This window comes from Periplaneta americana, chromosome 17 (assembly GCF_040183065.1).
Source record: "Periplaneta americana isolate PAMFEO1 chromosome 17, P.americana_PAMFEO1_priV1, whole genome shotgun sequence".
Lineage (NCBI taxonomy): Eukaryota > Metazoa > Arthropoda > Insecta > Blattodea > Blattidae > Periplaneta > Periplaneta americana.
The window spans coordinates 16,069,373-16,094,451 of NC_091133.1; the positions used below are offsets into that span (position 1 = coordinate 16,069,373).

At 34.9% G+C, this 25,079-nt stretch overlaps 1 protein-coding gene across 3 annotated transcripts in view; it reads left to right on the top strand.

The window, feature by feature from the left end:
• The window catches only part of LOC138693276 (zinc finger protein 98-like), a 59,593-nt gene that overhangs the window by 31,166 nt on the left and 3,348 nt on the right, over positions 1-25,079 (top strand). For 2 of the 3 annotated variants that reach the window (XM_069817128.1, XM_069817129.1), the window contains one exon: positions 2,361-4,162. The exons of the other annotated variant lie outside the window; for it this stretch is intronic. In XM_069817128.1, coding sequence (XP_069673229.1) covers positions 2,361-3,272 — 912 coding nt within the window. In that variant the 3' untranslated portion in view covers positions 3,273-4,162. Of the gene's footprint in view, positions 1-2,360; positions 4,163-25,079 lie in introns of those variants that run through there. 3 annotated transcript variants of the gene reach the window in all.

Below are 25,079 nucleotides of genomic sequence, written 5' to 3' on the forward strand. Positions count from 1 at the left end.
TCAGTACCTGTTCTCTAGTCTTTCCTATTTTCGGCCTTCCTCTTTAGTCTGTATGTGATCCATATATCTTAATGTCGTCTATCATCAGATATCTTCTTCTGCCTCGAACTCTTCTCTGTTCAACATTCCTTTCATTTCATCCTTCAATGGACAGTTTCGTCTTAGCCACTGACTCAACCAATTCTTTTTTCTCTTCCTGATCGGTGTCACAATTATTCTTTCTTCACTCACTCTTTACAGCACAGCTTCATTTCTTATTCTCTCTATTCATTTCACATGCTCCATTCTTCTCCATATCCACATTTGAAATGCTTCTAGTCGCTTCTCTTCACTTCGTTGTAATGTCCATGTTTCTGCCCCATAAAATGATACGATGTCACACTCCACACATTATCGATTTGTAATTGGGAGTTGTCTGAACACCACTATTATTTCTAAGATTCTTATCACAAAAGGACAACTCATTATAATTAACACTTCATTGTAGTATAAAGTTATTAGGGTTATTAATATTTCCGACTCTGCTTTTGACATTAATTTAGCTCTAAATTTTATAATACATTATTAGCAGTAGCTGAAGGATATAGGTACACATAATTTCATGTTTGCATGCATTTTGCTGTGGAACAGTATGAGGAAGAATATATTTGGTCTATGTAGCACATGAATGAAAATGGTTTAATAGAACGTATTCGATGTCGAATTTTATTCATTACAACTTTAGTGGTGGTCATAGTTATTTAAATGACTGCATATAATTAATCGAATGAAGATAGATGTAAACAGTATCACGTAAAAATGCAGAATTCACATCAACACAAGCTCTTCTATGCAGAGAACTTTTCCCATAAGTCTGGATGTTTTCTTTGCGCATTTCTCTACAGTAGTAGTCATATGTGAATTGTATGAACTAGATTCAGTTCGTAATTTTATCTTTCGAAACTCATAGAGAAAAATTCAGGCTCTCTAAATAGTATTAATAGTTTACCAGTACATGTATAAAATTCAAAGTACCACATTCTGAAAACCCAGTGATTTGGGAGACGTCAGGAAAGTTATATTTGGTCATGGAAAGTCATGAATGTCGTTCTAATTGTTAAAAAGTCAGGAAAATTTCCACAATGTTCAAACTTCAGGGGAAAATTTTATGCTCAAACCTGCTGTAACCCAGGTAATAGATTTTTTCAGAAGTGTGACGAAAGTGAGTTCACATGGTCACTTTGTATGAATGCTCTCGCACTTCTGAATCAGTCATGCAATATTATCGAAGTCAAAACTTTTGGGGTGACGTAGTATTATGTTTTAATAATTTCCTAAAAAAATTTACTTACAGTGTTCTTTCTGACAGTCATTTAGCTTCTTTTTTTTTCCTTTGTTGCTTTTTAATTAAAAACTATCTTTAATTTGCATGAAGTTTGCAAAATGAATGTAAAAACAAATAAAAAACAAAAATTATACCAGGAAGTGGAGAGAGGTAGGTCAGCTATGGGAGGTGCTTTCTTTTTCTAGGGAAAAAATCATCCAGCGCAGAGAGCTTAATATTCTTCATTCTGCTCACTTGTGATTCAGGGAAAACTAACATTTTTATCACAGTAACAATGGGATGTTTTTTATTTATTTGTGTTTTTTTTTCTTTTTTTTTTTTTTTTTCAAATTTAACTGGACACGCTAAAAAAATTAACCTGAAACGATATCAGGATGTTACCATTCAATCCGGTATGGCTTAGTGGATAGAAGATCAGCACGTAGAGCTGAAAACCCGGGTTCAAATCCCGGTGCCAGAGAGAATTTTTCTCTGTTCCACTTATTTTTCATCATAGATTGTAATTATCTTACTTCTGTTTCGCCATCGGTTACAACATGATCTTCACTTGGTATGTTGCTCTATTAGTATAATACCACTATGTGATTTCCAAGCCGAACTTTAGGTTTAAGGTATAATGGGATTTGTGGTGTAGAATATTGATGTTGGATAATCATTATTATCGATCTGTGTAACAATAAGTTTTCCGCGTGCAAAAAACTTGCACACTGATTTACTACTTGATGATATGCACGATTAAAAGTAAGTACTTGAGGATCTCAGTACTCATTGTTATAACCTGCAGAGGAATAGAGAACTATTATATACAGTTCACCAATACTGTTTTGTGTAATCTAATACTTTTAAACTAAGTAATGCTGTAATACTGTAATGCCTAAAGAGCAGGACTCCATGAATATCCGTTGCAAGAAATTAAATTTTCTCCGAAATATTCTATGTGAATTTATATTGTGTTTTTTTTATCTCCAATTTGAAAGCTGAGTGCTCTAGTTTTTCAGCTACTGGTGCGACATCTCTGTTATTTTCCTCTTTGCAGAAAGACTCCTGTGACTTGCACAAAGGAGATGTGATGCCGAAACCATTCAAGTGCTATGACTGTGGCATCTGTTTCTGCGAGTTGGAAGATCTCAATACCCATGTACATTTGCATACACCCGAGAAATCTTTCAAATTCGAGGTTTATGAAAACTGTTTTACGAGTTCTCCACAACTAAATATACATGCTCGCAAACATGCAGAAGAGAAACCATTGAAATGCGATTTATGTGGAAATGGTTTTTCAAGTTCTTCACTACTAAGTATACATGCTCGTAAACACACAGGCGAAAAACCATTGAAATGCGACATCTGTGAAAAGACTTTCGCCAAGTATTCTAATCTCGTAAAGCATGCACGCGTACATACGGGCGAGAAACCATTCAAGTGCGAGGAATGTGAAATGTACTTTTCAAGGTCCGATAATTTAAAAAACCATGCACGTTTGCACTTTGGAGAGAAGCCATTCAAGTGTGATGCTTGTTCAATGTATTTTTCGCGCTTGTATCATCTAAAGAACCATGGACGCGTACACTCGCGGGAGAAGCCATTCAAGTGTGATGTCTGCAAAAAGAGCTTCTCTTCTTCTTCAAGTTTAAAAACACATGGTCTATTGCACACAGGTGAGAAGCGATTTAGGTGTGATATCTGTGAAATGTGTTTTTCGAGGTCGCATCATTTACAAGTGCATAAACGCGTGCATTCGGGCGAGAAACCATTCAAGTGTGAAGTCTGCCATAAGTGTTTTCCCTCTTCTTCACGTCTAAAAAGGCATACTGTGGTGCACACCGGCGAGAAACCTTTCGAATGCAATGTTTGTGGTAAATGTTTCTCGCAGTCCGGATCCTTAAGAATACATTTGCGCAAGCACACAGGTGAGACAAGCGAGAAGTTATCCAACTGCGATGATTGAGGTAAATTTTTCTCTCAGTCGGGACACTTAAAAATACATTCCAAAAATCACACAAGTGAGAATTTCAAATCCGATCCTTGAGAATTGTTTCTAGAGCTCTTCTCAATTAAGTATGTATACATACATGTACTATCCTTTAAAATACAGTGTGTGTATGTGCGTGAATGCGCGCGCGCGTAATACCGATACGTAACTAGTTATGAACACATAGATACAGGCAAAAAACTATTGGAATTGTGATGTTTGTAAAATGTGTTTTTTCCTTGTCGGCAATTAACAACAATGCAGAGGAGCACACTGGGCAAAAGACATTCAAGTACGGATTATGTTAAAATGTTTCTGAAATTCTGATCTAAAATTTATGCACTCCATTACACTGGCACAAATCAATTCCAGCAATATATGTGGAAATGTTTTTTCTTAGGTTTAGTTCGTTACAATCAATTTTTTACGGGCACAATTCGTTATAGAATTTAAATTCGTCACAGTATCACCTAGTACTATCTTAATGTGGGTCCTAAGAAAACTCGGAACTGTACGTAAACTGTTCAAACTTAAATATGTAGGCTATATCAAAATATAATTGTATTCAACATTGTCACATATAAACAATGAATAACTAAGAACAATTTTTCACGTTTACGATTAAATAAACTTTGCACTATGCAACTAATTTCACGAACCACGACAGTGGAAATCAGTTTTGCAAAATCAAAAGAATTCTGTTACAAACCAAACTGTACATCAGTTATTAAGAGTTTTTGTTCACAAGACACTGAAGAAAAGGTGTGTGCCACTGTGATTTGCCTGGTGAGTGTAAGTCAACAATTATTGAATCGGTAGATGCACGTACTACCGGGAAAGGCTCATCTGTAAAAACAGAGCATGAATGCAAAAATAAAAGGATAAATTTTGCAAAAGAAAAATTAAATTTGTTCAATATTTATTTTCTGTATATCACAGAAATACCTTAGATGGAGCAACATTAATCATAAATGCTGTATAACCTCGGTACCTACATTATTAAGTAGAGAGAAATCGTGTAAAGTTAAGATAATTTCAAAGGGGAAAATGATGTTGGATGTAATTTAATGTTTGAATTTTTGTAACTGTAAATGAGAATTCCACAGTTCGCCACTAGATAGAGCTACTGTTATTACGTGGTGGATGACTACATGTATTCCACATGCTAGAGCAATGAATCTCTGAAGCTGAATATCGTAGGTAAATAAGACTATTGGTATAACCTACCTGTGACATTAATTACAAAACATGAATAAGTTTCCCTCAGCATTGTAATATGTACACTTGTTAGATTCCATGAAGCACAAGGCGATTCTGTACTTCTAACCAATAGCTCTATGCCCATAAATTACTGTTGTGGCCGGTGCTACTGGTCACGATTATGTTACGTTTAAGTTCTGACATTAAGTTACTGTGACTCTACTTATTAGAGCACCCACTATTTAATGAAGATAATCAGGAAAGTAATGGTCGAGTTATTATCTTAGATCGGTACTGCGTTTACAAGAACAATATCACAGGTTAGGTCGGCGCAAAGAATATTAGTTTAAGGAAATCAAATAATTCACTTCACTGGTTATGCTATAATATATTGTAAAACTTTCTCGAATACATGTGTTACACATTTAGGTACCGATATGTCATCAAATTATTACACAGAAAAATAATTTGCAAGTCTCCAACAGATCTAGTTAGATATATTGTATTCAGTTACATTACTTGAGCAATGAAAGAGAATCCTGGGTGTACACAATTACATGAGTTTAAATGAAAACAAAATGATATATAAAAGGTTCAGTATGTTCACTGGATTATATTCGTATACAGTTAATTATACAATGAAATAATATGAAAACTTCAGTGCGTTAGCTTGGTTATATTTAGATGCAGTTATATGATGCACGATGGGTGGAGCAGAGGAAAATTCTCTCCGGCACCGGGATTTGAACCTGGGTCTTCAGATCTACGTGCTGACCCTCTATCCATTGAGCCACACCGGATTTCCATTCCGATGCCGGATTGAATCCTCTCAGTTTAAGCTCCACCACCTTTTAGGAGTGGCCAACCCTCATGCACTGCGTCACAGATGTGACAGTGGCACAATGTCCAATACATTAACGTGCAGAGGTGCACTCATTACGAGTGACTGAGCGGCCGGGATCCGACGGAATGAGCGCTGTCTTAAATCACTAGGTGATTATTTTCGCATATCATATATTATTACGATGTACCGAAGTACATATGAAATTTCCATGCAGAAATTCTGCGTCATCATTATGATGAAGAATGGGTGGAGCGGAAAAAAATTCTCTCCGGCACTGGAATATGAACCCGGGTCTTCAACTGCACGTACTGACGCTCTATCCACTGAGCCACACCAGATACCCATTCCGTCGGATCCCGGTCACTCAGTCATTCGTAAAGAGTGCAGCTCTGCACGTTAATGTGTTGGATATTGTGCCACTGTCACATCTGTGAAGCAGTGCATGAGGGTTGACCACTAGAGGGAACTAAGAGGTGGTGGAACTTAAACTGAGAGGATTCAATCCGGCATCGGAATGGGAATCCGGTGTGGCTCAGTGGATAGAGCGTCAGCACTAGCTGAAGACCCGGGTTCAAATCCCGGTGCAGGAGAGAATTTTTCTCCGCTCCACCTATCCTTCATCATATGATGACACAGAATTTCTGCATGGAAATATCATATGTATTTCGGTACATCGTAATAATATAGATGCAAGTTAATGAAACAAACTTAGAAAATAATATGAAATCATTAACAAAATTCATCGACATAGGCGTTTGTTGACTTAGTTGTCATTCGGCTTGGATTGCTGAATACTGATAATAGTACTGCCCGTCGAAATATCTCGTGAGGTAGTAGGCCTACCAATTACAAACCTCTGAAACATCCAATGTATTTAAGTTGTTACGTTTTAGAAATATACACGGATCACTGAGCTCTAAGCACTGATATTTCTCTGGCATTTCGTATAACGAACGGATTTGTGACTGTAACTTTAACTAATCTGGCAATAATATAGGTTGATAAAATGAATGCATTATGACTTCGTGGTACTAACAACAACTGGTAAATACATCGAGACTTTGTGGTATATACGTTATGACTTCATACAACTAATAGTAAGTGATACGTATTACATTGTGACGTTATAATAAACACATTATAACTTTATGACAAATTTCCTGGGACTAGTAGCAATTGGTATAAGATAAAATATCGTGACTTACATAAGACGAAAGTGGTAATGTAGGCGGTCGTGGACGCCATGTCTCCGGCTTCCCTTCGTCGGCTTCTAACTACTCTTCAATCTTGCGACAACTGGACTGAATTCACGTCTACGGAAATCTTCGGTTTTATAAGATTGGTAGCTTCATGACGCTTTCCGTGTTGCGGTAAAAAGCATGGCTACTACTGAGATATATTACGTATATGCTAGTCTTACTCTCGACACATATGCTAAGTTTGGTTTGTTTTAACATACAGGTAAATGATGGATTTTCCGCTGTCAGCACGGAGCTCTCAAAGCAAGAGGGCTGTGGAACGTTCTAATCACACACGCGTAGGGTTGTCAGATCTCCGGACGCCGCCCAGAGTGCCCGGTTTTATGAATCCATCTCCGACTGACAGGAAACCTTTGTCCTGGGAAATTGCGTTTGAAATGTTAATAATTAGCAATGTTGTAGCAGAAATTTACTGTCCACCAAATAACTTTAAAAGTGATCATCTGTGTCAGGCTTACAATGATGCAAGCATATAACTTTAACAGTGAGCGTCTTTGGTAGTGTTGATGTTTTAGCGCGCTTCTCTTTTCACCAATCAGATACCAGTCTCTCACACTATGCCAACAATCACCAACGATGAAAAATGACGTAATATAACATTAAACAGATAATTTTGATATGAAGACAATATATTTCAGAACTATGACTTCAATCAACTATTTTCAATTAACTTTTGCCCTTAATAAAGTTTTGTAGCAGTATTTCAACGAAACCTGAATGCTTAACAATGGAACAATTTCAAATTACAATTTGAAGTTATTAGTACAATTTGAAGTTATTAGCTACAATTTGAAGTTATTTATACAATTTGAAGTTATTAGTATAAAATTGTATATGTGTTGTAAATTTTATTGTGTATTGCTTATCATTTTAACTGTGTATTGTTAATATTGTATATACCACTGCCACCGGGTGCTTGCCCACTTGCAGTGTAAATAAATACATACAAAATTTAAAACTCAATATTCACTTCCTTGATCTTTCACACGATTACAAGTCGTTTTTACAGCTTTATAGTCCAGTGCAGTCTGTTATGCAAAGTGCGCGAATTTATGCGAGTTTTTTTTTTTTTTTTTAGTATGAATCCGACAAAAAGATACTTTAATTCTTCTCGTGATGAATGATTGACAAATGATAAGTACAAGGACTGGCTAGCAAAAGGAAAGGATGAGCTTTCTTGGAGGTGTAAAGTGTGCAATGTTTCATTTACAGTAAAGTATGATGGCGTTAAAGCATTTGGAATCAGAGACGCACAAAGAACGTTACAGAGTACAAAGTAGGAATTTATGCCCCCATGATATTCAGTTGAACATGATAAAGTTACAGCAACTGAGTTGGCTTTAACATTTCATGGTGTAAAACATCACCACTCCTGCAATTCACAAGATTGTGGTAATAAGCTTTACTCTCGTGTTTTCACCGACTCTTCAGTAGCGAAGAATTAAGTTGTGCGCGAACTAAAAGTGAAGCCCTAGTTACAAGCGTTCTTTTACAATTCTCACAGGAAGAGCTTCTGAATGACTTAAAAAATACCTAAATTTTCATTTGGTTAAGATGCGTCAAATAAAGGTCACAAGAAGCATTTTCTGCTAATGGTGATACATTTTTCTGCAAAACATGGAAAACATAGCGATATTATAGACTTCTATGAAGACAGTAATGAGAGTACTGAGAACATTTAAAATAAAATTATATCATTTTTTGCACAAAATGGACTTAATTTAAGTAACATTATATCTAGCCAAGTGGTACGGCTTTAGTGATAATAACATTATCAATTATATCTGACCTATCTAGTGCACTACTGTTCTCATTTAATGACAAAGAATTTGCAAATTACTTTCGAATTGAACGGAAATGAACTCTACAATGAATGTTCAATTTTAAAGGCAGTGATAATGACACTGATGCAAGACAAAGATAAAAGTCAATGTTGCAAACTTTGGGTATCTTTTTCGAAAAAGCTATGGCCGCTAATATGTTAATAATAATACACATGTGTTAGCAACTCCAGTAACTAAGGCGCATGAGGAATGGGAGATTAGTATTATGAATGGTTTGTGGACAGATGAAAGAAACAGAATGCCAACAGAACTAGTGAAAGCAGAAATTTGTACTAAAATTAACTTGAGTGTAAGCTGTCAGGGATGCTACAAAATTGCCTTAGAAAACAAGGAGCTTTAAGATATACAAATTTTAAGGTAGACCTACGTCTATTCTTAATACAATAAAGATTTAATTATTGCTAAATTTGTAACAATTTTACAACTTTTTATGTGAGGCTCTGAAAAAATTAACTAATATGCATTTAAGAGAGCACATTTTTCTATGCCATGCCAAAAAATTTACCGTGATTGAATTTTATTTGACGGAGATATAAATTCATAAAGTTTGCAAATCTGGCATTAAAATTAAGGAACTTGTTGAAAACGTCTTTTTTTATTATTATTATTATTATTATTATTATTATTATTATTATTATTATTATTTCAAATATTAATTTATCCGTCAAATCAAATCCGACATTGTTAAATTTTTAACCGATCCTTTAAGTTGCAATACAAAATCAAATATAATAATAATAATATTAATAATAGTAATAATAATTATGATAAGTATAATAATAATAATAATAACAACAATAATAAGAATAATTACAATGATAATATTATTATTAATTAATTTCGTAAACATCGTAAATCTCCGGATATGGCGATAGTTCACCCTGGCAACCCTATGCACACGCCTGCTTGGCGCATGAGAGATAAAAGTAAGAAAAAGCTGACGTTGCTAGAGATGAGCTTAAACGAAATTTTCAAGTATCTGTGACAATTAAATATCTGTGACTTTTATCGGTGATTTTGTTCACTGATATTTTATGTCAATAAGTAAGCACAATATTCATGAATTACACCGATATTTTGTCACACCGATAAAAAATTAACAGGAAATATTGAAGAGCAGTGAAATGTGAATACGATTTCTCTATACACGCCACACATCAGTGATTTATATGGGGAAATCCAACAAATAAATTATGTACATGCACGGCTGGGCAAAATACTGACATCGAAGTATTTCAAATACAAATACAAAATACTTCAAATAATTGTATTTGAAATACAAATACAAAATACTTAAAAAAAATTAACCAAAATACATTTGTATTTCAAATACTCAAAATACATTTGTATTTCAAATACTCGATACAATATATAGGCCTAAAGAAATAAGAATATTACTGAAAATTAAAAATATTATATTAATATTAAAAGTATTTTTACCTCGAAGTTTTATATAAACACTGTAACTGAACATTCTTCCTTTTCCCAGTCAGCAATGAAATTATGCTACATATGAATAATTACTGCTCCCTTTCAAAACAACCAGTTCCTCAAATGTTCATAAGATAAGGATCCTCTTGCTTATGAATGAATAAATCCTGCAAAACAGAACAATCTTTCTACAGGCGCAGAGGAACACATATTTGTATTATATATTTGTAAAAGCTTGTTCCACTGTTGGGTAATTCTCTAGAGTGCACAGGATTGTCCCTTTGCCATTGAAGAATTGTATGAGCTCATACTCCACAGCAGACAAGTTCTTTTCTTTTTGCTTTTCGAAGACTGTTTTACTTGAGTTGAAAACATAAAAATTGTTTTCATTGTCTTCATCGTCTGAACTGACCAAAGATGATGTAGCAGACAACTGCTCAGCTGATTTCACACACATATTCAGTGTCCTCTTCTTATCATTTAGTGAGGCAATGTCAAGTAGCCATCTCATCTTCAATGATGGGTGGAGCAAAATAGCTCAATTTTCTTCTGGGTTCAGATCAAACATTACTTTAAATCTTGATGAAAGTGAACTTATTAGGATTGGAGTTACTTGGAATAGATGGCGTAGATATAATATGTAATCTGTTTTTAAGGGAAATTAACGTGGACAAAAGTTGGCCGTAATAGCATGTCTTCTCATTTTGCATTAAATTAAGGGCTACGGCAATGGGTTTTTTTAGAACTGCACAATATTCTTCAAGGTAGCCTACTGAAACTCAACATCTTTGAAGGTTGACAATCCCAGTTTTTCACATATACTGTTTATATCATGTTTGAATTGCAATATTTGAGAGATTGAGTCAAAGAGAATTCCATCGAGTTGGGCAAGGAAACTTTTATGAATATTTCAAGACATCAGATATAATTTCTGGGTATTTCAGTCTCCTAGACGCATTCCATAATGCTAAGCAAATGTTGGGTGATGGATCCTTGATGCTGTTGGAGATTTCTTCATGGCATTAAGGAAATCAGTTGTGGCAAGAAAACTAACTGTATGGCTAGCACAACTGGAATGGGTAGTCAAATAAGACAAAAGTTCATTCTTCAAATCCAAATCCCAAACTTGAAGAACTAGAAGAAAAAAGTATTTTGAGTATTTGAAATACAAAATACATCAATTTTATGTATTTAAATACAAAATACTTTCGAAAAATCCTTACAAATTACAAAATAAAAAATACAAATGTAGCCTATTTCAAATACTGCCCAGCCCTGTAGTACATGTACCATTAACAAATAAATTCTTACCTAACTGAACAGTAACATGTCAAACGTTAACCCGATTTACCAAGAGGTTATATTGTAGATATTGAACCAGTTGATAATTTTTAAATGTCGTTGGTTGGCGCTATACTGGAGAATTAGCACGGTCGCTTTGAACTGTGCCGTTACGTTTATCACCAAATTTAAGTAAATACACAATGTCACCAACATAAGAACATGACATTGGTGTGTGGCGTAGTTGGCGGGAGAAATTTTTTTCTCTCTCTATCTACCTCCTTCGTTCTGAACATTATTGAGAGATAGCGCCACTGTTAGCGACAATGTGTATTTGCGTAAATATTGCGAGTAAATTATGACGAGTGCCTTAGAGGAGAGGCTCGGGACGTGATCCTTACTTGAATTTATTTTTGCGTGTACATTGCAGATTAAATGATTGAGATCCCTTCTTGCTCCGGTTACAGGCCTTGCATTTACGAAGGTTATGTTAGGTTAGATTAGCTTAGGTTAGCTTCGGTTAGGTTAGCTTAGCTTAGGTTAGCTTTGGTTAGGTTAGCTTTGGTTAGGTTAGGCTAGCTTTGGTTAGGTTAGGTTAGGTTAGGTTAGCTTTGGTTAGGTTAGGTTAGGTTAGCTTTGGTTAGGTTAGGTTAGCTTTGGTTAGGTTAGCTTGATTTCATTCGTCCATGTAGTAGTTAAAATTATATAATATGACAGTTTTTGATTCGTAATATTGATAAAAAAATAACAGGTCTATAATGAAAGCGGTGAATAATTTCATGGTCCCTAAATTTTTTTTTTCGTAAAAGGCTAGGTATTTTTCTTTAGGCCAGAAATAAAACAGCAACGCCGTCATAATTACGTACTTTACGCTTTGGCGAACATTAACCGGAAATTTACTTTCCGTCATTTTAATGGTATTCCGTGAAACACACCTTTTTTCCTGTTAATTTCCTTGTGATAACCTAGTTTATGATCTTATTACATCTTCATTTTCTTTTAATGCATTCAAAAAACCGCCTTTGTACTACATAAAACCTTGAACTTGACTAATGGAGTGAATTATTTAAGAATATAGTCGCGAATTTGACTACCACCATTTCGATTATATTTTGTTTGATACGGCTCGGTACGGCCCGGTGACTAGTGGCCAGCGAGTAGGGTCGACTATCGATATTGGTCTGCCGTGGGTATTATCCAGTTGTTCCGTAGTTGGGTATGGAGAAATTGAGGTTATGTGATTACCTTAATCGTTTCAAAAATTGATCCTTTTTATTGTATATACTATAATGGATAAATTATTTTAAATCGTGCATTAACATTATAATAAAAATTAGAATAAAAATTAACGAAACATAAGTATTCGGAAAAACATTGGAAAATAATTACAAAACAAAACATTTGTTCAGACAGGATTTTACACAAGATATAATACTGGTAACAGAGTAACCATTGGTATTATTATTAAATCGTCTAATCACTACATTATTTATAATAAGATGGCGAAACTAGCGATGAAGTAGTTTCGGCGATTTCGGACGTGAAAATCGTTGCATTTATAAAGAATTTTTTGTGGGGCTGCAGTTGATCGGATTAAACTAGCGCTGAGATAGTTTCGGAAGTGAAAATCGTTGAATTCGATTTTTTGTGGAGATGCAGTTGATCGTAAATGCAAGGCATAACAAAGCCTAAGCTAACCAAACCTAACCTGTCACAGATTCGTATATGCAAGGTGTATACGCGGAGTACGAAGGGAATTACCTCAACGCTAGTTTAGTCGTTGATCGTATATATATATATATATATATATATATATATATATATATATATATATATATATATATATATATATATATATATAGGCATAATAAAAGCTTAAACTAACCAAACCTGACCTGTCATAGATTGTATTGTATTTATTAACATTCCATGGTATTCATACATTGCTTCACAGCTAGAATATGGAACAAGTCAAAAAACTTAATACTATTATAAAGTCTTAATCAATTAATTATATTCATGTGTTAAAAGTAGTGTATGCAAGATCCAAAATGGCTTAATTTATAGTCGCAGTCTAGATGAAATATATACAGAAAAGATTTACAATACTATAATCTACTAGTACAACACAAAGTTTTAGTATCAATTTCATGAAGCGTTATTGAATGTCATGAATTCACCTACAGAATAGAAGGCGTGAGAAATTAGGTACTGCTTTAATTTGGCCCTAAATAATCTTATGTTTTGAGTTTCATTTTTTATATCGACAGGGAGGCTATTAAAAATTTTTACTGGTACATAACGCACTCCTTTTGATAGAACGATAGACTTGCTGATGGAGTATGAAAGTCATTTTTGACGTGTATTTATGCTATGAACTGTTGAATTAGTTACAAAGTTTTCACGATTACATAAGAGGAAGATTATTAATGAAAATAGATACCAGTACTGACAAGCCATGGGCATTATTTGTAGTTTGGACATTATTTGTATTTGTATTCGATATGCAAAGTGTATAAGGGGAATACGAAGGAAACTACCTCAAGGTTAGTTTAGCCAAATAAGTTGCAACCATATTAGCCAGTTTTGTCTCGTTCGGTTTTAATACTATCCTACTGTTGTCGGCTTGTGAGAAATGCCTCGAAAGTTCGGAAGGGCATAACGTTCAGTGACACAGAGTGAATTAACATGATTTACATTTGATACCCCTTATTTTCAATTGTAATTAATTACGTGTAAGTGTAAGCCTATTTTAAAACTGTGCAAGGGCAATGTGAATGATTTGATGGAGCAGTGTCTGCTAGATGTCAGATTCTTTGGAATTTATAAAATTGCCAATTTTTGCTAACTACCCCATTATTATATTGAAAAGTTGAAAATTATTTGCAAGTTGATGATTGTAACAATATGTAGAAAAATATCACTAAATATCAAGTTTAGAACATTGATTAGACCTATTAATTGGGGTGGAATAACACCTCACACGAGTACCAATGTTAGGAAGTACTGCGCGATTTCCTAAGAGTTAATAACCATAAACAACATAAAGAACTTATTACAAATAATTTTATTTTGAGTTTAATTATTTTTAATTAATACTACCATGCACTGTTCGTGTTAGAGCTGTATATTAAAACTGGACCATACATAAAAGAGAGAAGTACTGTACAGATAAAGTTATTAAAATAATGTTGTAGGCTCCTTGAACTATTCTGTTTGTAATTAAAAGTATAACTGAAAAAATATTGTTACTGCGTAAAAATTGAGTGAAAAAGCATAAAAGTTAATATAAATTCACAGTTATATGAAAATGTAAAGATCTCGAGGAATACATAAAATATTTTTGAAACATATATACATACATACTACTGTTTGACAACTTCAAGTGAAACCCTGTAAAACACGCCAACTTCTGGAATCTCTCTCTTTCTTTCTTCTCGCTCCCCGTCATTCAATCACCAATCACCATGTAAATATCTGGGAGGGTGTGTGTGGGCATTGCGACCAACAGAAGAACCACTCTCCAGTATTACCACAATAACGGATTCTTCGTTTTTGCCTCGACTGTCGGCTAGCATTGCAGGCAAATAGTCAACCTTTTAATGGTTTTGTTAGCAGGTTTGACAAACTGTGAGTGGACCTTTGCATAGTGCTCTCTCCCTTCCCCCCGTGTTTTCTCATTTGCTCTTCCCCAAGACAGCCAGCGCCTTTGCGCTCACGTAGTAACTCGGTCAGGGTTTCAGTTCAATTTGTCAATCTATAACTACGAAAACAAAATGTCAAATTCATGATTATATTATTATAATGCCGCTAATAACTTTGCAACTAATCAGCACTTTGCAAAAAATAATATTGAACAAAATATCAAGTAAAAATAATCAAATATTACCGCCCGATTGCTGTTACTGTATCATGCGCATGCGCAAACCTATGCCGTAGAGGAGAAAATATCAGTCACAGAGTAAAGAATACGGAGCAGATTTCGACACTGATTGTTTATTCTAATCCATGATATTGTCAATTGAAGTTTGCGCTTAATACGTTTTGCACAGACACGATGGATTTAATACGTTTTGAAGCGATTTTGTGACATAATACGATTTGCATCTATAAACCACGCTAAATTGTGCCCTGTCATTTGTCAGTTTTTTTCTGCAGTTCTAAAAGCAGCATACTACCACAGTCTAATAGATACAGTCACGCAACTCATACGTATAAAATATGCCAACATTTGACAGCTGGTGCGACAGTAGCCCTCTAGCGGCAGGCAAGTTAAAAGTGTGCACACGACATATGATAACACATCAGAAAACGGGTTTTGCGTAATTTATTTTATATTTTTATGCTATACAATAAGTGTATATGGTTCTTACTAATTCTACTTTAGAATCCTGAAAGAATTTCACACGCAGTTAATCTACAAGTTTCAGAAGCTGGGAATAAACGTAATTCTTTCTGCTCCTTACAACTGAATCATGGCCCTGATCACGTATCATGGTTTGAAATAATATAATTGTTTGTACGTGGACGGTTAATTCAATTCATTCCTAAATATATTTATGAACCATTGAAACTCTATATTTCCTGTGAGAAGAGTCAAAATTGTAGGGCATATCTCGTAGGGTACATCGCGTGGTGAACTCCTCTCCCTATTTCCTGAGAAATTAACTATTTTACATAACGCAAATTGGGGTAAACTCGGCCGCTGAGGTAAACTTAAAAATAAAAAAGGGGAAGATTTAAACCTTAATTTGACAGACATTGATTTATGAAGTTCATTATTTTTCCATTTTTTTATTATTATTATTTTGAGACGCTAATAGTGCTGATATTATGGCTTAAATTTTTATGGAAAGTTTACCGCATTTTACATTACATTTCCAGTTTTCACACATAAGCTTAATTTTAACTTACCCTACCTATATAATATGTAATTTACATGCATTTACTGTTATTATGACGTAGGTGAGAACAAATGAATACACAACTTTGTTGAAAAAATTGCAACTTCATTTAACTCAGAAAATGTAGGACTAATTTTTTTTCAGAGCAGAAGTGGTGTAAGTCAAAAATGGGTAATGAGGGTTAAAGTAAACATTCCGTAAAATACAGCGCAAAGTAGCAGGTAATATTGAATTTATTGAAACTATTAGTAGTCAGTGAATAGCACGAAGGATATATTAATTGCTACTTTGCGCTGTATTTTACAGAATTTTTACTTTAAACCTCATTACCTGATTTTGACTTACACCACTTCTGCACTGAACCGCTCAAATAATCACTGGCAATGTAAAATCAACACCAATAACAGTCATGCAAATTATTACAGAAAATATTGCTTTTTATATTAAATTTAAAAAGGCTCTTTTATTTCTTGAGAACTTAATACTTCTGCCACATGAACCTACACCAACACATCAGAAATTTATCGACACAGTCTGGATTTATTCAAGAAGTGAATATTTTGCAAAAGGATTATAATACGCCATAAATTCTTGAAAAAATTAACACCATAATCCCTACTTGAATGCAATATAACATTCAACTTTTGAAAAATATAAAGAAAAAAACACGAATACAAAAAGTATGGAATTACTTGCATTAAAAACTGTAGATACATTATCCAAAATCGGAATGGTTACACATTTACACATGATCTCTGCAAAACAATAATATACTGTAACAGGTATTTACTTTGTTTTTATTTAAACTCTCCTTCCTGACATACAAATAGGTAACTGATAACTAACAAATGTTTTATAGAACACAATACGTAGGCTACCTACAGCGTGGATTATAGGATATGACTGAGTTATGATTTTCTCTTGGTCTTTAGGGAATCTGAAGAACGACAAATTCGGAGATTTAAACTTGTTGTTACTGCAATTTTCGTCATTACACACATTGCCTTTATTCCGACGCATGGTTAAAACGTTATTATAACATCTCGCCAAAGACGTTGTAGTTATATATCTAGACACACAACTGGCGCTGGTGTCGTGTACAAATTTGAAACCTCTCGCGCAGGTTCGCGCGACGCCATGTTTGGGGAGCACAAATGATTGTTTCTATAAATCATTCCGAGTTTAGAAAATACCATTTGTATATAGGCGTTTTCTTAGCGGACATCCAACTGCACTGTAATATAACTAAACTTATTTACGTATTTTCTAACGTATAATAAATAAATATAAATACTGTAACTAAGCATTGCTTTAAATATAAAGGCTTTATATTGCTCATAAATAGACTTATTAGTTTATTTATATTTCCAATGACAGAAAACATGGGATGTTTTTACTTATGTTATTTTATATACGTTAGAAAATACGTAAATAACTTATTTAAGTTTTTACAAAGACGGGGATGTCCGCTAAAAAGATGGCTATATACTCAATGGTATTTTCCAAACACATAACGCACTTTAATAATAATTCTCAATGTTTTGAGAATCAGAGGCGATATCACTCCTTAGAACTTTCAACTGCAGACATTCATTGCAGTTCCCTCATTCTTACACCATTCTCAGTGACAATATTGTGAAAATGTGTTTGCATTGCTCGCTTTGTTCTTAACATTAAGAAAATATGGTCAATTTATCGTACATATTAGCAGTAAACAAAATCTCTTTTCTTTTTTCTTTAACGAAAGAATAATCGGAATCTTATCATATCATCATTTGAGATTATAGAAATGTGTCGCTTAAATGAAAGAGCGATTATACAGATGTTGAGAGAGAATATGGCCGATTACCATCCAAGGGTCTCTCTTACATAGTGTGAAAAACAATGTGATAACAGTAGAACATTTGTACTATCTTTCTACAACTATAGGAACATATTTTAGAAAATGGGTTCCCAAATTCCCCCCGAGAATCACATTTTAAACTTATTAAACTGACCATAGAAGTAGGCTTACATGAAGAAGCGTAGCTCAGTCGAATAAGGCCTGCCGATCCGAAGTTGCGCTCGGGAGCGGGTTCGATTCCCGCTTGGGCTGATTACCTGGTTGAGTTTTTATTTCGATATCCTCAATCGTAAGACTAATGTCAGGTAATCTATGGCGAATCCTTGGCCTCATCTCTCGAAATACCATCTTGCTATCATCAATACCATCAATTTTAAATAATCTAATAGTTGATACAGCGTCGTTAAATAGCCAACTAAAAGAAAGTACTACATAAAGAACAGGTGTCACCATATAGCTTAAAGTTACCAGTACAACACGACTTTACATAAAAAAAGTTCAAAGACAAGATTTAACGAAATCAATAATAATAATGATAAACCAATAGGCAAGATGTTCTGTAAACTACACCTCACTTCTATTAGGCCTATATGACTGATTCATGCATGTGACGTTTATTTCCTACTACAGTTGTGATAATAAATTAATGTACGTATGGTAGGCCTACTTATATTTCAAACTAAACATTATATACTTGTTTTTATTTTACAGGTGTCTATTACGTGAAATGAAAGCAGATAAATAATAATTGTTCGTTTCTTGTTCACATGAAAGCAAACCTGTGTTTAAAATATAGGCCTAATGTAATGCCTTACATAGCTGGCAGTGTTTTGTTAATAATAGTTAATACTGATAATTTTCTTTTCATCTGAACTATTACTAAAATATGCATTTGTATTTCTGTTCGCTATATATGTTATCAAATAACTATACAATGTCTTTGGTTAAAGTATCAAATTGTTCCAGTCTTCTTTTGTTTCTTGTCAAACTAACGTAACTACTGTACGCTTGATTATGTCCATAACATGGTTGCTTTAAATGTTAATAGAATGTTTTCATTTATCCATTCAGATTGATTTATAAGATACACAAACATACGAATTAAACATTCAACATTGCATAACACAGCCTTCTGCTATCCGGCGCTTTCCCCAAAACATGGCGACGGACGCAAGCTTCAGTTTGTCCGTACTCTAAACTTCTGCGCAGCCTCGGCTGTAGGGGCTTGCATCTCGCATACCTTTAAAGCACGTGCTGGCTGTATCAACCCTATGACCAGTGCCTTGCCTGCCGCTTGAGCGCTAGTGTCGTGAATGTTGGCAAAAAAAGTGTTGAAGTTGCGCGACTGTATATATTAGACTGTGATACTACGTAGGACGATACATCAATAGTTTTTATTGTTTTCTGCTGGAAAATAGTGATAAGGAACGGCGAGTTTCTTACTTGCAACCCTTCGAACGGAGCTGCCTAAAGATACATACTTTGGATTGTGCGGCCACCCTGGTCAATCACTAACTCATATTGAATATAAATTTTAAATAATTATGGCATCTACAGGGTCAGCACAAAGTTCCGTTACTCCCTTAAATATCTGAAATATCTCAAATATGCACACTATTGATGTAATTCTGGTCATAATTCAAACATACAAACAAAATGACCACTGTACACTAACCGTGTATACCTAAGTATCTAAAGAGTCAGTATGTTCCCCATTAAGGCCTCCCCACACCAACGCGAAATTCGCACGTTACCCCACACCGACGCGAAATATTCGCAGTGCTGACGAACACCAAATTTCGCGTATGCAGAGGATTATCATGTCGTAGCTCCTATGATAGTCAATCAATGGCACTGTTATTTTTATGATTGGCAAGTCAATGTCTGAGGAAAGCATGGAACAAATTTTGAAATCGAAATTGTTTTTAAAACGCGGGGGAAAAGAAAGATACCAATTTGGAAGTGATCTGTTCAAAATAGACATTTAGACCTTCAGAAGTCGTTAGCGGTAAACTTTTTTATTTTTCATGTTAGATGGGGGGTCAAAGCGAATGAAATGTTGAGAAAGAATGGAAATTACTTTTAAAAGTTGCCGCTATTCAAAATCTTTACTGGTTTTCAAGTTACGGCGAGTTAAAGAAAAGAGTATTTTTTTACTTGGCGAAGAACTGAAGACAACCTGTTGTCTGCTAATACAGAAATCTTTGCTCTGATTTCAAATCCGCTTACAAAATACTTCCATCGCTTAAATTGTTTTAATTACTTGTGTGTGTTTTGAAATGTAACAATAAATATTAAAATAAATGTAATTAAAATATAAATAATGCAATTAAAAATAAATGTAATCACAATATTAAAATAAATGTAGTTACAATATTAAAATAAATGTAACTGAAATATTAGAATACATTTAATTACATTATTAAAAGAAAAGAATCAAAATGGCGAACGATGATACCTAGTATTTAGCCTTAGTTGTTGTGCTTGCTGTTGCAAACGTTGTCAAAGAACTTAGAGCTCTGGAGGAGAGAACACGTAGAAAAAAGAAAGAAGTGCGGATGAGAAAGTGAAGTCCACGTAGAAAAATACAAAAGTGCATCAGAAACAAGAAGTTAAAGATATCTGAATATCTGAAAAGATAAATTACCTATGAAACGAATATTCAGATAATCCCTCATAACATGAATTACCCATCCCAGGACATACAAATAATTGAAAATAGTGAAATGAAATAAAAGATCCTTTATTGGTAATATATTTTTTATTCCTACTCAGAGAGATGACATTGGAAGATTCTCGGTCATTTAGCAATTTTCTAGGAATTGATGAGAGTACGTTCAACAAACTCCTAACACAATATAAATCATTTTAGTGTCGTGAACTCAATACATTCACATTTGAAAACAATTATTATATTTTAATTGTCCGCGTTTCTATTATAATGTAATATAATACGTCTAAACCCCCTCAATAACATATTTTTCATGTTTTTTTATCATTAGATACAAAAAGAAAACCTAACTGACTTTTATTAAACTTTTTAGCAAACTGATACTCCCTTCATCGCTAAGGATAGCAGACGGCGATGCTCCCTTGAATGTATAATGGCTACATTCACTAAAATGTGCTCTTAACGCAGAAAGTATCATAAAATTCATACAGTATTTGCAGTTCTAAATATATGATCGTGCAAAAATAGTTTACAATACACGTGTGTTAATTGCGTAACAAAATCTTGAAAACAGAAGAGACTCTACTTCGTCTCGTCTTTTCTACCTTTTCTTTGATTCTGTTATAATGCGTCCATTAAGAGAAGGAAGACAAGAGATGATGCTAAGTCTAAAATCTGAGAGGGATTTGTCCCACAAGTAGTGATATTCGCGTATAATTAATAAAATTATCCTATTTATGTGTAAGTGTAAGTGTGAAGCAGTATCTGCTAGGTGTAGATTTTGCTAATTTTTTTCGGCGATGTATGCAATGGAGGGGGAAAGGAACTGGCCACCCTACTCCATTATCTCCTGGCCTAGTTGCTTCATAAGCGGTGCCTTCTTGGTATCATTTGTGAGGTTCAGACTTCTTTTCGGAAAATTGACTAAACAGCAATCCTATGATATTATATTTAATATTTAAAAATCAATTGCAAATCGGTTATTTTAACATTATGTTGACAAATATCGCATAATAAAATAAAACTGTTAGCCCAAGTCCAAAACATTGATTATTATTGATTGAGCTGTAGTGACACCAAACGCGAGTACTAATGTTAGGAGATACAGCGCGAATCCGTAAAGTTTAATGAAAACAATTAAAAGGCCTATTCATGTTTATTGAAACAACTCTTCTATACTAGCTAATATAAAAGTTCCTAGAGTATTTCACAGGAATAAAATATGAATGAGATTAGTTCTGACAAAAAATTGCTATTAAATATAGGCTTATATGTTTGCTTTTAAGAATCAAACCTTTCCTAAACCAAAAAAAAAAAATATTAACTTTGAACTATTAAACTCTAGTAAGATGTTAAATGACGCAAAGTTCATATAGGTAGGTTCTCTAGAAATATATTTCTGTAATAAGCAATGCTATGATATTCTTAAGGACTGATAAAAGTCAATAAAGATACGAATATGGAATTATTCCTTACAGACATGCCGTATGTAGGCTAGAATTTTTCTCTTAAGATATGTTAAAGATGTGAATAACTTACCACTTTCATTAAATTTCAATTGGATTGCATCTCATATTGCCCTTTTTTCTTACTTGTAATCCTGTAGAATAAATCGTATAGTACTGGATGTTTCCTTACAATTTCTCACAGAGCGCCATCATAAAATTCGCGGCGGCGCGGCAGCGAAAAAAACCGCGCAGGCGGCGAATCTAAATTTCAACGCTGTAGGTTCGCAGACGCACGGCGATACTTTCGCGTCGGTGTGGGCACACTCATATACCGCAATGTACACTGAGACAGTGGCAACTTTGCGAAGCGAAATATTTCGCGTCAGTGTGGGGAGGCCTTAATGCAGATTGTACTCTCGTAAACAACTGCCTTCTTTCCAATGTAGTGGTTCACTGCCAGAAGACTCCACTCTAACCGGACACACAGGTCCGTTCCGGTACGTAGCCACCTGAAGACTTCTCGGTAATGAATGCAGCTCCACTCACGTATAGTTGGGACGTTCGTTCTGTGCCGGTGAGAATCATATGGTAGCTAGCCAGTGAGCCTACACTCTCGCGCATGCGCAGAATATGGCAAGTGGCCAGTCTCGCAGAAAGCCTTGGCTGTGTAACATCGTCCTGCCACGTGCGTGATAATTGCTGTTTGTTAGTTTAGTTAGTTCATATTCATATTGTTTATTTATTATCGTGGCAAATTGCAGTTGTGTGTGTTTGTGTAGACTAAAATGTCTAAACTTGGCGAAAAAACACTGCATAGCCAAACTCGGGAAGTTGTGAACAATATACATTCTTTCATGAAGAGTGAGGCAGCTTCTGGAGACTTTTTAATACCGCAGAAGAAGGCGCCAGTAAACCTGAGGTTTTGTCATCACTCCAATTTTTTGGTCTTGTATGTGTGCTATGAATATACGTTCCATCCTCGTATATTAGAGGCCTACCTTCTTCTCTGTATTTCTTTATTGCGCGTAAATATGATACGCGCTGTTCTCGAATATCATGCATTTCCTGTAATACCGCTTTATTATTTCTTGTCTTCTTCCATTTAAACCCCATATCACGTAAAATGATCTTTAAATTTGTACTACCCCCGTTAAAGTTTATGGCATCTTTTAGTTTAGGTAGCAGTTTACTGACAGTGGGCACTGTTTTGTCATTTATATAAAAAATATAAATTGTCTGTCGTATAACTCTTTTATCAAAATCATCAACATCTGTGATGCGTTTCGGTACACGATGAACTTTATTATTGTTCATGCAGGGGGTCGAGCGGGTTTTATACCTGGTGCATTTCTGATGTTTAAATCGAACAGGAAAACTGGAGACTACCATCATGAAATGAATGTCAACAATTACCAGAAGTGGATAACGGAAAAGTTGATTCCGAATTTGCCCCCTAGATCTGTTTTTTATAATAGATAATGCACCTTACCATAACGTGCAGTTGCATAAAGCTCCCTCAAGTAATTCAAAGAAAAGTGATATGCAGGACTGGCTTAGAAGAAACAATGTGCAGTTTCAGGAAAATATGCTGAAAGTGGAGCTTTACGGGCTCATTAAAACACATAAGCCACTTCATAAAACTTACGTAATTGACAATCTCTTAGCTATGAATGGACACTGTGTACTCAGATTGCCGCCGTATTCACCTGAGCTAAATCCATTGGAATTGATTTGGGCAGATATCAAGCAGTGGGTAGCCGGTCAAAACACAACTTTTAAATTAGAACAAGTGATGAAATTGTGCCAACAACGGGTTGATGACATCAGTGTAGAAAAATGGGAAAAAGTATGTGAACATGTTGAAAAAATCGAAGATGAATATATTGAACAGGAAAATGTAATTGAAAGCTTTATAATTACGGGCGGAGACAGCAGTAGTGAAAGCGACGACGATGAAGATGATGATCACGACGACAATGGTGGTGATCTGGTATCGAAAGTTTGTCTGATGATTAGATATATTGATTGCGTGTGTTTCTCTTCATTGCTATATAATTGAACCATGGATATCATGTTATGTTTATAATCAGTTTGTATTTATTATGATAACACGTGATGTGATAAGTGATACTGGACAACTGTGAGTGGAATGCGCCGTTCATCGCACATCCTGGAACCAACTGCGCATGATGATGTCACTACACGCTGCAGATCCCAGCCGAGGCGGTAAGTCACGTGTTTCTATAAACTCACTCTGTTGCTCAAGATAACCAAGCACACCGGCACAGAACGACCGTCCCAACTGTACTCAGCCATGCGAAGACTCCAGTCTGGGCGGACACATCGATCCCTTCGCATGCATAGTCACCAACAGACTTCAAGTTCACTCTTCGGATGCCACTCTCCGAATCAGTCGTCTCGTGCGAATCTCTCGTACACGAAGCTCTCCAACCAGAGCAAGAAAAATACGTTACATTTTTAAATTAGAGAATCAGATCGCTTGTCTCAAACAAACTTTAGTTAATCTCAGACCCAGTACACCAACAACAAATGCGCCACCTGGCGGGTATGCACACGAAGCACTCTAGCGTCTAGCAACCGCCATCTAGCGGGAATGCATACGAAACAATAAGGAAAGTGCCATTTAGTTGTATGCGCATAAATCCTCACATACCCTCATAGTATTAATAACAAAATCCTACAATTTCAGTGAATCAACCTCTTTCCAATTGTCTCCGAATCTACTATTGAGTAGGTTTAGCAAATCAGATTTTTTGGCATCACTGATTGATCTCACGGTGGTGACGTTCGGAGGTACTTTGACATGATCCATGAACATACCATGTTTCATCAGGCTAGCACATGATTTAGATTGGTCGTCACACCGGTATGTAGGTGGCATTTTGAAAGTAATATTCTTTCCCATGCTTCTTGCATTTCTTTAGCATTATTCTTTTCATTTCTTTTATGCCACTGAGGTTATGAAATTCATTAGCCAAGAGCTTGAAATCCCTGACATGCCAATCTGTGCTTAAATATTTTACTGTCCCCACTGTTT